The sequence below is a fragment of the Hemicordylus capensis genome, chromosome 6, assembly GCF_027244095.1.
Source record: "Hemicordylus capensis ecotype Gifberg chromosome 6, rHemCap1.1.pri, whole genome shotgun sequence".
NCBI classification, from domain to species: domain Eukaryota; kingdom Metazoa; phylum Chordata; class Lepidosauria; order Squamata; family Cordylidae; genus Hemicordylus; species Hemicordylus capensis.
The window spans coordinates 142,566,812-142,581,518 of record NC_069662.1 but is presented as its reverse complement, the minus strand read 5'-3'; the positions used below and the strand labels follow the sequence as shown (position 1 = coordinate 142,581,518).

Below are 14,707 nucleotides of genomic sequence, written 5' to 3'. Positions count from 1 at the left end.
TTTTGCTGTGCCATTCTGGAAAGACAGATACTTCATGTATGCCCAGCTCAGAGGAGCAAATTGACTGAATCGGAGAAATGAGCTGCACAATCTGGTTCACACCAAACTGCAAAGCTCCCTGTCTCTCTGTTCTCACAGTTCCCAATATTCTGTCACTCCTTAATGCAGTGATCTTCACGATTTCTCAAGCAGGAGCTAACTGTGGCTCCCTTCAATATGGGAGCCATTTCCCACTGTGCTGACCTCTGCATAGTACTGCACTTCTCTCAGTAATGGGAGGGCCCTCTCTTTAGAGCTCTTTGGGGAAAGCACTGGGAAGCACTGCACATCCCAGGACTCGGTGCACGCCTTCCAAGATGGTGCAGGGGTTCAAGAGGGCACAATTTCCCTTAAAGGAGCCTCCCCTGGCACTGGGCAAAACACAGCACTGTGTGGTGGGAATAGTCACCTCCAAATAGTGCCAGGCAGACTGTGCAGAGTATTCAGCTTCAACTGAAGCTTCACACAGGCCCAAGAAATAATTAGTCAGGCAGCTGCACTTAGGGTTGATGGGAGCCACTACTGGCTCCCCAGTGGTGGAGGGAGGCTGGTGACGGCCTGTGTTTGGCCGCCACCACGGCCCCCTACCCCTACACGCCTGACGTCAGGTGCAGGGGGCTGGCTAGCCACACCCCTGGGGTCTGACGTCAGATGCGGGGGTATGGCCTCCCTCCCCAATGAGGCCGTGCACCCCCGTTTGGGAGAGAGATTGGCCCCGCTGTGTTGGCAGCGAGGCCAGGAACGGCTCTCCCTGCCTTTTAAAGAATTATAAAAACCAAAACCTTGAGAACCTACCAGATATTACCAAAGATGGATGGAGCATTAACAAGCCTTCTTAAAAAGGTGTGTTTTTAGTTGTTTTTTAAACACACTAAAGGAGGGAGCACTGCAAAGCTCTTCAGGGAGGGCATTCCAAAGCCAAGGGACCACAACTGAAAAGGCCCTGTTTCTAGTCCCCGCCAACTGGATCTCTGTTAGTGACAAGGCCATGAGCAGGGCCTGAGACAATGAATGGAGGGCCCTGCCAGATTCATATGGGCAAATGCAGTCCGACAGGTACCCTGGCCCCAAGCCATGTAGGGTTTTGAAGGTCAATACCAGCTCCTTGAATCAAGCCCGTAAGCGGACCGGTAACCAATGAAGCTGCCGCAGGATGGGTGTAATACTCATGTAACAACTTGCACCCACAAGCATCCTTGCATCAGCCTTCTGGACCAGCTGAAGCTTCCGAACAGTCTTCAAGGGCAGCCCCAAGTAGAGCGCATTGCAGTAGTCCAATCTGGATGCCACCAATGCATGAGTGACTGAGGTCAGGTCCAGCTTCTCCAAGTAGGGTCACAACTGGCGTACCAGCCGTAGTTGGTAAGAGGCGCTTCTGCACATCACTGCCACCTGCGCCTCCAAGGACGGTGGGTCCAGAAGCACCCCCAAGCTGTGGACTTTGTCTTTCAGAGGGAGTGTGACCCCATCCAAGACCAGATTTACCTCATTACTTGCATGATTAGTTCTACCAACCCAGAGCACTTCCGTCTTATCTAGATTAAGTTTCAGCTTGTTTGCCCCCATCCCAGAACAGCCTCCAAGCCCGGGTTCAGCGCATCCGCTGCCTCCCTGGTGTCTGCTGACTTAATTTCAATGGAACTATTTCAAGAAATTTTCCTCATCATGTCAGCCATTATTTACTGATTGTTCCTTGTATAAATAATACTGATTATGCAATGGTAGATACTTGCAGGATATTTCATTGTGAAAGATGTGTATGCCTTTCTGTGTTGAAGTTTGGTTTGATGGCTGAGTGAGTCGGTTAGTATATGAGAATTTATTAATTAACACATTGACATTTGGCCTTTCTGTCCTGCATCAGACCCTCAGACAACTGAATTATAAAACAATAAACTGTAACCTGTATATATGTATATACATATTTTAATGTTTACTGGTTTTTACTCTCTGTTTGGTCAATGACTATAAATAAAATTACATTACATTACAACAATAAACTGTAACCTCCCCTGCAAATTATCAAATGTATTATATGTTATAAACTATAAAAATAAAGAGAGGGGTTCAATAATTTGGGGCATATAGCCATAGGCTTCTGTAACATTCATTTTTCCCTACACTGCAGCATGTTTTCCCAACCAAGCAACCTACTGCCATTTTAAACTGTTAAATATTCATTTTTTACCCTTTTAATAAGCTCCTGGAGTCTCTCCACTGACCCTTCAAGTTCATTAGCTTTTGGTAATTTCAGCATCTAATTTTTGATCCATCTTAAAAATCAAATCACAATGTACAATCAAAGTACATTCTTCGCCTTTTGAATCAGGCAGTCCATTTCCTAAACAAAATAAAAAGGAAATTGCTGTTCCCCACCCCCACCCCCAAATCATGATTAATATGCTCACTGGCAAATTATTAGGAAAGTCAGAGTTTCCTAAAACTGTGATGTACGGAATTGCCCCCCCCAACCTTTTCTGTTGAACCATAAATTACACAGTGCACCTTATTCTTCATCAAAATAACATTACATTTACATCAAACCTATTATCACCATGTTCTGTTGCCTGGATACTGTAAATGGGAAGCCTAATGTACTTTAGACGGACATTTAAATTGCAGAAAGCAATCAAACAGTTCTGCATAGAACTTATAAAAATAAACAAAGAATTTTATTGCTGACAGCTGTTCTTCAGCTCTCTAAAAGAAATTGTACGTTACCTTTTTTTGGACAAAATTTTACCGTTTCAGAAGTTTCAAGCTACATGCAGATATGTGTGTGCATGTGCGCACGCGCGCACACACACACACACACTCACCCCCGCCCCAGTGCACTTGCATCGCACACTTTATATGCAATTATCTTCCCCTTGAATTTGGAAGTTCCATCACCTTCCCTTTAGAAAGAGCTGCAAAGTACATCTTTTTCACCGTTTACTTTTGGAGGGGTAAGCTAGATACTAGATCAGGGCTGTACAACTCCGGCCCTCTTGCAAATATTGGACTACAACTACCATCATCCCTGACTATTGGCCACTGTGACTGGAGATGATGGGAGTTGCAGTCCAATAACAGCCAGAGGGCCAAAGTTGTGTGCAGCCCTCTTCTAGATCATATGATAATCAATATGATGCTGTCATTTTAGTTTGGGCTTCTGTTGTTTGTTTTAAAGGCATCTTTGTCTTTAATGTATAACATTTATATCTGCCTTATTTCTGCAAGGCTCTTTAAGCTGTGGAAGAGCACATTCCAAAAGAAATACACACATGAAAAATGCCCACCTGTTCCCAGGCAAAGACATGCTGATTGAAGTAGAATTGAATCTGTTCATTGGCAATGTTGATACAGAGCTGTTCAAAGGAATTTTTTTTGAAGTTTTCAAAACCAAAAATATCAAGAATTCCAATGTTCAGACCATCATCACTTTCACTGGAAAGATACAATACGTATATTACATTCTTTCCCCCTTAGTTATTTCACATCAGCTTCAACTTCATCGCTACGTCCACAGTACAACTGGGTTAACACCACTGGGAGTTACATCAGGCAGGGACTGTAACTATTCCAGCCTGGTCTAGGAGACTGACAGATCCTAATGTGTTATGCTGGAAGGGGAATTAGTCAGAGGCCAAACGTCTAACTGCAACCCCTTGCTTTGACAGGAGAGCGGCTACAGGATAATTTCTCCTTGCTCCTGGGCAGAATGTTTATAGGACATACAAATATTTGCATATCTCCTAGGTCAATTTGCATTGCAGATCTGAATTTATGCAAACCCTAGAGCAATTTCCCCCAACTGAATTGGGACAAAAGGCCCCTACATTGCAGGACCGGCCTCAGCTTATAACAGAACCATTAGTATGAAACCCAGGATAGTTTAGTACTCATATTAGAACGTTCTGAACAGAAAGGAATGGGGTTGTACATCAAATTCAAATAGGAACAATGATTGTTATCTTTTAACCCCAAATGTTACTTTTAGGGGTACTGAAGAAGAAAGATGCTCCATACATCTCTGGTGAGAATATGTCAACCTGGCAGCTGCTGGGTGTTTAAATTTAGAGGCACAGCTGAATCACCATCACTGTATGTGGCTAAGTCAGCACATTCAGTAGACATGAATGTGCTATACAAGTCTTGTGACTCATGTTGAATGTGCAATAGGTACGCAGGAAGCTGCCATATACAGTCAGACCATCGTTCCATCTAGCTCAGTAGTGACCACATGGACTGGCAGTGGCTTCTCCGAGGTTTCAGGCAGGAGTCTCTCCCAGCCCTACCTGGAGATGCCAAGGATTGATACTGCGACCTTCTGCATGCAAAAGTTCCTATCCTCCTCATCTACCACTGAGTTACAGCTGCTCTGTATTTAAAAAAAATAAAGATACAGGGTGAGTTCAAAGGCCTAACACAATTCCTCCAATATTTATATACCCCCTTGCTTATGTCAAATGTTTGTTCTTTAGATTTATTCAGCTCTCCTCAGCAACAGTTCTAACGAGGTCTATGCCAAAAGGAAGGTCTCAGCATACTCTTGGAATGGTCAAGGTCGCCGATATGTCCTGGCCCTTTTCCTTTTCTTAAAGGCTTGTCCTTGGCACAGAATAGCTTCAGTTGTAGTAGACAACTAAAACACACTTTGTATGCGATGCTTTTGATTATGTGAGGTGGCTGCTTAAGAACAAGATGGAGTTCTGTAACATGTTCTGTAGCTTGGCTGCCTTGGATTTGTGTCGCTAGCCTCTGGTATGGCTGGCGAGTGACATGTGTGGAGTTGGTTGTGGGGGGATGAAGTGCAAACTGTGACTATTAATGTATGCAGAAGATGAACCTAGGGGTGTGGCTAAGGAGACATGATGGTGTTGTTGGGCTTCATCAAGAACACTGGAAGCTGCCTTAGAGCGAGTCAGACTGTTAGTCCCTCTAACTCAGCAGCCGTTCTCTCCCAGCCCTATTTGGAGTGAACCGAACCTGGGGCTTCTGCACTCAATCATGCAGATGCTCTTCCACTGAGCTATGGCTCCATCCCCTAAGGAGTCTCATCCAAATGCAAACCAAGATAAACCTTGCTTAGCAAAGGGGACAAGTCACGCTTACTACCACAAGACCAGCTCTCCTTCCCCCAATAAACATAAAAATAAGTGAATCCTTCAGTTTTTATTTGCTCCACTTGCTTTAGCATCATGTAGTTAGACTGCAATATCTTAATGTTGTTGTTAATGTTGTTATTATTATTATTATTACATTTATATCCCGCTCTTCCTCCAAGAAGCCCAAGCGGTGTACTACATACTTAAGTTTCTTTTTCACAACAACCCTGTGAAGTAGGTTAGGCTGAGAGAGAAGTGACTGGCCCAGAGTCACCCAGCTAGTATCATGGCTGAATGGGGATTTGAACTCAGGTCTCCCCGGTCCTAGTCCAGCACTCTAACCACTACACCATGCTGGCTTGCTGGCTTGGGGGGAAATGTTCTGCTGGTCAGGTTTCCAGAAATGATGCACTTTACATCGCAATGATATTCCTTACCTTAAAAACTTATCTGGCTTGAGCAGCATATTAATGTGATTGACTATCCAACTAAAGAGACGCCCATACAATGCTTTGGCCGTGGCATCTCTGACATCACTAGCTTTTTCCATTGTGTTGGGTCGTATAATTGTTTCCCCACGGGTCACCACACAATGAGAGGTCAGAGCTTCCTGCAGTTCATCTGCCTGAATACACAGCAAGGAAGCAGCTAGAAAATAAAGAAATATGTGTTATGTTGACATTGCACACAAAATTTTGAAGAAAAGAAACATTTCTCAATTTTGCATGGAGGAGCTTTATAAGGTTACTCTACACTTTGGCAGTCACCCTCAAGGAAAATTCAGGAACTGAAGCTTGTTTCTGTTTCTAGTTCTTATTTAGGTCTACAACATATTGGCTGCGCACAGACATCATACCAAACCACAGTTTGTTCTTCCATCTTAACTGATAGCTGGGTTCAGAGACAATGCTAAAAACCCTGATTAAGCAATGGTTTAGTGATGTGAGCATGAACTTCACTCATGAGCTCCCCACCTCTCCTTTGTGTATAAAGGGAGGAAATATGCAGTTTTTGATTGTGGTTTCGAACAAATCACGATTTTGTGTCTGTATCCAAACTGGGCAAATTCTGGTTTGTTCTAACCACAGTTTGTGAACAAGCCAAGATATCAAAGCCATTTCAGTGTGTCTTGGCAACAGACAGAATCTCTGTCCTCATCACCAAAGCTTTTAGATATTTAAATAAAGCAGCACATACATGACTCAATTATTTACTCCTTACATGCTGGAAAAGCCTAATGAATAGATCTTAGATTGGTAAACAAACAACAAATAACAAACACAGCGTTATTTGAGGACGCTCTCTAGTTCTAGCCCCTAAGGGCCTAGGATTGTTCAAACATCATACAGGCTCAGCCACTCGCATAGCTTTCTGCTGCAACACAAACTGTTTCTCCCATTCTCTTACATTGCCTGTTCATCCTGAGGCCTTGCCTCTTAACGAGGCAGTGCATACCTTAAGCGGCGCAGCAGGGAAATGCTTGACTAACAAGTAGAAGGTTGCTGGTTCAGATCCCCACTGGTACTATATCGGACAGCAGCAATATAGGAAGATGCTGAAAGGCATCATCTCATACTGCGTGGGAGGAGACAATGGTAACCCCCTCCTGTATTCTACCAAAGAAAACCATGGGGCTCTGCGGGCACCAGGAGTCAACTTGATGGCACACTTTACCTTTACACAATGGGGGATCACAATAAGGCCCTGTATTACTGCAGGCAAGGATTAAGCAGGACTTAACTTAACTTGGCTAGCTGAACTACACAGCAAGGTTTCATTTGCTGATCTTAAAATGTGAGAAGAGGATAAGTGAGGGTTTTTATTGGAGGTAGGCTAGATACCTACCTACCTGCTTGCAACGTAATAGTTCTGTGAAATGCAGGTAAATCCACAGTTTATAATGAACTAGACAGCAAAAAGACATCACAAAAGACATTTAATTATGTACAAAAAGGAGGGGGGATCTCACAGTTATCAAGAGGCGTTGGATTGGAAATGATGCTCTTGTCAATCATATGCTCAGTTACCACTGATGAGAATTCAATGTTACCCACATTTAAAATGGCAGCAAGTATGCTGTATACGCTTCCAAGTTCCTGGAAGACAGATGAAAAAAACAATTGCAATTTATAGTCTTATAAATTTCACCTCAGGCTGAAACAATGGTACTATCTTTTCTGATTTAAGTATTTGTCTTATATGCTGAGCGTCAGGAGATGAAATGAGGTCTACCCTTTCCTTTAAAAAAAAAATGCCCAAAGTAGTAGGCCACAATACAAAGAAACGAACAAAGAAACATGATACAAACATAAAACAGAATATAAACATATCAAAACATTTCAATAGCAACTCATTTAGTAAAATATTAAAATGTCAATAAATAGGACTCAAACCTCTAAAGCAATAGTAGAAAATGATGCTTGTGGGGCACCAACACGGCATCTCCACCAACATGGCCCCACAGCCACAACTGTATGGCTCTACAGTTACGAAAACTGCCCCGGAGTGACTGGCTAGGCGTTCCAGCTATTTAATCTTTATTGCTACAGTCACAGACCAGCAAGGCGCTCCAGCTATGCTTTTGAGTGAAAGTGGGAAAATTCGCTTGGTTTGGGGGTGCAGTTCTGACACAGTATCAGTTTAGCAGTTCTGGTGTATTGGGAAGAATGAGGAAACACAGGTACGGTTTCAAGGCTTTATTAAGGATAAAAATTGAGAGACACAGAAGGCAAAAAGCAACTTTAGTCAGGCAATTTAATAATTTGGCTAGCGTTCTGAATGGGAGTCTTTGTTAGAGGCTTGCAATAATTTGGCTACAGTCCTGAATAAGAGCCTACTTAGAGGCTTGCAATAAAAGGTGCCTGGAGAGCAGGGATGGAAGCAGGGGAAAGCGTCAAGAAAGCTTCGGAAGAGGCGAGAGGTTAGTATTACCGATTCTTTCCAGGCACGTTGGTTGTGCGATGGCCAGACAAGGATGCCTCCTCTGCGGTGAGGCATGGGATGAAAGTGGGGATGAAGAGCGAGGGGCAGAAGCCACAGCTTACTTATGTGTGAATCTGTAGGCTGGTGGAATCCAGACAGAATCCCAACCAAGTCCAAGCAGAATCCGAGGCCATTGTGGCTTGGCTGAGGTACCTATACCTGAAAACATGCCCTGAGGCTGTTCCTGAGTCAATCAGGTGGTTTCTCCCTCCCTGAAAGGTAGAGAGTTCCATGCAAATCAACAGGATCCATTGCTAGATGGGCTTAGTCACTTTAGGTGAGTCCTTCTGGACAAAGGGAAGAGCCAGTTATGCAAATGTGGATGTGAGAAAATAATGAGTCAGTGTTTGCATACAATCTCAAGACTGTGAGGTCTCCAGGTGCAAAGATACACATCTTTTATTTGCTTAGGAACAGTCCTCAATTATCTTTGCTAGTCAATTCATCAACTTTAATGGGGCGAGAAATGGTCATTTCTGTGCTTCTTCTGAGGAGCATTCCAACCGTTCTCTCCAAGCGGGAGAGTCTCCTCCCTTAGCAATTGGCTTTTGATGGGGGTCTATTTAGCTGGCTTTCCTCCTTAGTGAGGGGCGGCCATGTCCTATTTTGGTTTGCTGACTCTTCAACCTGGTGGCATGCTGCCAGCCTCAGCCTGTCCTCTATGACCAGCTTGTGCTACAGCATGAGGTGAAAAGCACGATCCCATAGTCCTGTGCTGTGAATACATCTAGAGGGGTGTTCCTTGCGCTACCCCAAAACATGGCTTTCTGGCTACACTTCATGGTGCCTACAGCTTCAAACCGCATTTTACCTGCATTTTTGTTTAACCTCAGCTCTGAAAAACTGTCTGCACATGCCACAATTTCTAGTTATTTCAAAAACTAGTTTCCTATTATTTGTTTCCTATTATTTTGTGCCCATGTTAGCTCTGCAATAAATTATATCCTTGGATAACCTTTCTGAATAATGGTTCAGAAAATAGACAGATCCTGGTTATCTACCTACCTACCTATATATCTATCCTGGTTAGATGCAGTTTAACCATAGTGGTTTGACCAGGATTACTTGGGAAATCTGCATTCTCACAACCATTTCCATGGGGCTCAGCAACCTAGGATCATCATGACTGTGAGAATGCAGAAAAGACCAAAAGATTGCTCAACTCTGGAAAAAGGTAAAATCCTGAATGGGTTTTAATTGCTTGGAAACACTTAAATCTGTATCCACCATGTGCAGAGCTGAATTCATCCCAAAGATCAGGACGAGGACCCAAAGATCCACTCAAGTAGTTGCATGTATCCAGAGATGCTTGGACTTTTGTTTCTTGAACAGCAGCCCCCTCATGCTGCAAGGCAAAAGATTTTGGAAGCAGAGGAAAAATGCAGTTGCTGTTTGTGACAGATGTGGCTTGTGCTATACAAAGAAGAAAAGTAGAATCTCACAGAGGGAGTACAAGTCCTTAGGCTAGCCTAAAGTAATTCTTTAGATCCTGGTCTGATACTATAATATGTTTTGGTTTTTTGTGTTTTTTTAAACCAACAGGAACAATACACTTCACCTAGTTCTAAAATTATTCCATGGATGACTGAAATGATTACAATGACTTCTGTCATTACACTCTGTTACGTGTAATGCAACTGACATTTTTGTGCCCTTTCCCAGCAAGCATTAAATGTGGCTTGATTCGTCTAGTACAACATGATGACTTTTTATTCCTAGCAGCCCATTTCCCTTATTTTTTAAAGTAGTTGTGCCACATAACCTTTCATTTGATTTTAAGACACAAAGTAGTATATAGAGGCTGAGAGTATATTCCACGGAGGCATATTGGCTTTTTGTTAAAAAGAGAAAGGTTTTTTCTACAATGCTTATGGGGTTGTTTTTGTCATATTGCAATCAAGTTCTGCCTTGGATGCTTTTTCAAGATAGCCGAATTTCAGGAAAACTTAGGTTTGGGTGAAAAATTTCTGACCCCACCCACCCCCATGGATGACACTACCCTATTAATTTTTCTCTTTTGGTGGCTAAATCATGTTTGCATCTCGTAAGGAAGGGGTTACCAAAAGAGATGGAAAATCTACAGCATGATTATTACGTTATATCTCAAACAATATATTTCAAAGAGCTTAAGAGAACACAGGTGAGACAAGGTAGTTTCTTGTATGTGGAAAGACATTTTAAACCCGTGGTTGTGACTTCCTTGGGAAACTGCCTGTTTTATAAATGTGCCTAAAAGGTTCCAAAAGGGTGTAAAAAACTCTCCTGCTAAGAAAGTGTACTGTCAGAAATGGCCACAGCTTCATTAAGACTAACAGAACTAACTGGCTTAAATCAAATATCTCTGACTTTATGGTTTGTAGATCAGGCTAAAGAATGATATATTATCATCATTTTTGGGAACATATACCCTGCCTACTGGTTCTCGCAGGACTGCACAACATAAGGCCTGTGGGCCAGATCCAGGCCTTTTTGCTGGCCCCAGGGCTGGCCCAAAGTATTCTGGTGCTTGAGATGAGGTGTAAAATGCTGCCTTGCCCCATCGACCTGGTGGGTGTCAGCCCGTTTTCAAAACTGAACTTTGAAGGCATTGAAAGTGCATGGGGGACAAGGAAGAGGAAAGGTTGCTAGGAGCCTCCTCTTCCCTCCTCATGTTATGGGTAACTAATATTTGCTTTCATTAATATTTTTTATTAATTAATTTTATTGTAAGCATTAATGTGCTGAAAATTTACCTCGGCCCCTGCCTACCAAGTCATGGTAGGTTCCGGCCCACCAAAGTATTTGACTTGTGCATTCATTCCCAAGTGCTGCCTTTGGGCAAAAATGAGAAGAAGAAAAACCTATTTATGCCACCCTTTAGAAAACTGCCATCCCAACTATGGACAATGAGGACCTGGCTAAGTTGATAAACATGTTCTCCTTGGGTTGGTAACCCTGTGTCTGGACTGTTCCACTCCAGACTACAGGTTGGGGCTCAAATGATTGAATGCTCCTCCATACAAATAATTCCCTTCACGTAAAAGCACAGTATCAGGGGAAAGGGTGGTCTGAGGGCACATGATATAGCCATCTTACTGAAGATAAGCAGGCCTAGATCTGGTCACCGTCTGGATGGGAGGCTGTTTGGGAACCCATGCAAACTGCCACTCTTGCTTTAAGAACACATAAAGAGATACAAGAATATCTCCTGCAAGATATTCCCCTTAGGGGACAGAGCCGCTCTGAGAAGAGCATCTAGGTTCCAAGTTCCCTCCCTGGCGTCTCCAAGATCAGGCTGATAGAGATTCCTGACTGCAACCTTGGAGAAGTCTCTGCCAGTCTGTGTACACCATTCTGAGCCAGATGGATCAATGGTCTGACTCGGTATATGGTAGCTTCCTATGTCACTAACATAAGTACAGCCCTGCTAGATCAGGCCCAAGGCCTATCTGGTCCAGCATCCTGTTTCACATAGTGGTCCCCCAGATGCCTCTGGGGAGCCCACAGGCAAGGGCTAGGGATATGCACGGAACCGGTTCGGAGGCAACAGGGTGGCTGGGAGGTACTCTTCTGCCCTGATTAACTTCAGAATAAATGAGCGCTGGTGAGGAAAGAGCGGAGGGAGGGGTACGTGCACCCTCACCTGCTCTTAAAGCAGCACCCCCGGCGCCACCAAACTGTCCCTGCCTGTTCCATGTACATCCCTAGTGAAGGCATGCCCTCTCTCTTGTTGTTGCTCCCCTGCAACTCGTATTAAGAGGCATCTTGCCTCTGAGGCTGGAGGTGGCCCACAGCCACCAGACTAGTGGCTACTGATAGACATGTCTCCCATGAATTTGTATAAACCCCTTTCAAAGCCGCCCAAGCTAGTGGCCATCACTACATCCCATGGCAAAACATTCCAGATATTAATTATGCGCTGTGTGGTACTCCTTGTCGGTCCTAAATTTCCCGACTGGGTGACTCTGGGCCAATCACTTATCTCTCAGCCTAGCCTACATCACAAGGTTCTTGTGAGGACAAACATAACCATGTAGACTGCTCTCAGTTCCTTGGAAGAGCAAGACATAAATGTAAAAATAAATAAAAATAAGTAAATATACCCAGACCTAGGCTGACCACCACTCCTAAATGGCAATACATTAGAAGCAGGGACAATTTCTTATCCAAAGCACTGTGCTTAGTAGCTTTTAGAGAAGCCTCAAGAATTCTTTTGTAAATAGGCATTCTGTGCATCATTGTTCATAGCCTCTGCCTCTCATTGGCGCTTTAATCTTCTTTTGACTTGCTCACCCAGAACTTCAGTCACAAACCTGGGCATCTAGTATGGAGCTATCCTGATAATGCAGTTGCACTAAGAATAGTCTATGCAATTTTCTGTATGAAAGCTGCTACATCAGCCCCAGAAACGCCCCAACTTATATTCATTACAGTTATACTCACAAAGACCTTACAAGAGAAAAGATATGGGATGCTCACAGAATGCATTAACACAATGTATCATTTCTAAGATACAAAAACAAGTTAACTTCCATGGATGAGACTAAAATTGGGCATTGTAGGCAATGTTCTATATCAAAAGGAACAAAGAATTAAAACTTAAACACACACATGTCCAATGCCAGCCTTCTAAAATACATTTTAAAGTCATTGTTATGTCCTTTGATTGTCTGTTGTTATTGAACAATATAAGGTGGGGAGGGGTACCTTTAAGATGCAGGTTAAGGAGCTCCTGTTCTAAAATGAGCGCTCGCAGGCGGAAAGTGGCAGGGCAGGGGCGAGCAGGTGAGGAGCTCCTTACCTGCATCTTAAAGGTATCCCTCCCTGCCCCGCAAGGGAGTGCACAGACAGCTCACACACATTCCTATTTGCTTATAGCAGACCTGCACAGCTACAACCCACCAAGATGGACACATCTTATCACTTGCATGTGGTAGCTCATTGGGGAATCAGTATACAGTAGGGTGCAAGGGTTTGGTGTCTTTGGGAAGATGTCAAAGTTCCAGTCCTAGAAAAGCCTACTGCCAACCAGAGTCATGCACTGCTATTCATTGCTGCCACTCACTTGCCTACCCACCTGCAACAGTAAGGAGAGAGGGTACCCAAGGGACCTCCCCGCCAATTGGCCCTGAGCAAACCCGTTCGTTTTTGACATCTGCCTGGCACTGAGGGAGAGAAGGAAAAAGGGAGGGGGGTAGAGAAACACACAGCAGGCCACAATACACAGCTGATGGGCTGTGTTTGTGCTGGTGGGTCATGAGTTGTGCAGGGCTGGTTTATACGCATCTTGAATAAATGAAGGTGTATGTGCTTATACCAAAACACTTCATCATACACGATCGATGCTTGCAGAAAGCCCCCCTCACTACGTCTTGCTTTGATCTGATGCACATGAAAATTGCTTTATTAAAAAAGAAGCAGAAGTTAAAACATCATTAGTACTCACCTCCATTGTAAAACCAATCACTTTGAAGCACTGCTCAATCAGTTCAAATTGAGATTTGTAAAAACTATTGTTCATGAAATCTTGTACTGTCCTGAGAAGTTCATTCTGCAGGTACCTAGAAAGATGGAAGGGGAAGAATCTGAGAATTTAAGTGAAGTTCAGTATGAAACTTGGCTTTAAAACTGTTCACTCTTGTAAAGAGAGCCCATGCATATATTTATTTTGGTTTATTTGAATGAGCCCAAGGTCAGGTAACCACAGTTTAGAGAGGGAAGGGAATAAAAATACAATACAAATGCAATGTTACCTGGGAGGCTTATTTTCTGGCAATTTATAATGTGCTAGTTTTTTCTTCTCTGCCAAACCAGCATAGATGTAATAAAAAATATGGAAATTCTTCTCCCCCCTGAAATAATAAAAAACTTAATATGGCAGATATTAAAATAAAATCAAAATCAGGCCAAGAACACTTTATTTGTGATTATTATAGGGATAATTCCAATTTAATTTCTTAAATATCAGGATTAGTTGTAACGTGATTCTGCATCTTGCTGCCCTTTGGATGGGATGCAAGGGCTGCTGCCAAAGCACTACAGTAAGTTCATTCAGGAAGCTGATTGCAATGAAAACACACACACACACACACACACACATATACATATATATTTATGTATATATCACCTGTATAGCAAAGTGCCATTTTGTTGTTTGGAAAGAAAAACAACTCTCTAATCTGATAGACATATTGGTTCTCTTAATTGTGAGCCAGTCTGGATGGATTCTATTATACTGTTCCAATTATGCACCAGTGTGAGCCCTTTGGTGGAATTGCAACTAATACATGCAATAAGCTGTCCTATTAATCATAGAGATTAATCATTCAGCCTATGTGGAGCAAGAGAGAGAGAAATATTGCGCTTGCCATGTCTACCAGATGTCTTATCCCATCCACCATAGGTCCATGTACAATGTGTCCATGGATACAAAGTTTGCACAGGTTTTTGCACATAAATTGTGTGCCCAAACTGTGTGATGCATCTATTATATCTTTTGAATAATTTGTTTGTGTGAAATAAAGTCATACTTCCCGATTACTGGCAAATACCAAATTTTGCATTAACAATCCTGTCACTTAAAATTACCTGAATGCACTATTTGTTACACCAGAATA

General features: G+C 43.0%; 1 protein-coding gene across 19 annotated transcripts in view; it reads right to left on the bottom strand.

The window, feature by feature from the left end:
* The window catches only part of MYO3A (myosin IIIA), a 168,569-nt gene that overhangs the window by 60,399 nt on the left and 93,463 nt on the right, over window positions 1-14,707 (bottom strand). For 17 of the 19 annotated variants that reach the window (XR_008310019.1, XR_008310018.1, XR_008310020.1 and 14 more), the window contains 5 exons: window positions 13,844-13,942; window positions 13,537-13,651; window positions 7,099-7,225; window positions 5,567-5,777; window positions 3,321-3,468 (listed from right to left, as the gene is read on the bottom strand). Coding sequence is in view for 15 of the 19 variants with exons in the window: in XM_053262732.1 (XP_053118707.1) it covers window positions 3,321-3,468; window positions 5,567-5,777; window positions 7,099-7,225; window positions 13,537-13,651; window positions 13,844-13,942 (700 nt within the window). In the remaining 4 variants the exon portion in view is untranslated. Of the gene's footprint in view, window positions 1-2,227; window positions 2,313-3,320; window positions 3,469-4,319; window positions 4,403-5,566; window positions 5,778-7,098; window positions 7,226-13,536; window positions 13,652-13,843; window positions 13,943-14,707 lie in introns of those variants that run through there. The other 2 variants (XM_053262746.1, XM_053262747.1) reach the window with 2 other exon arrangements.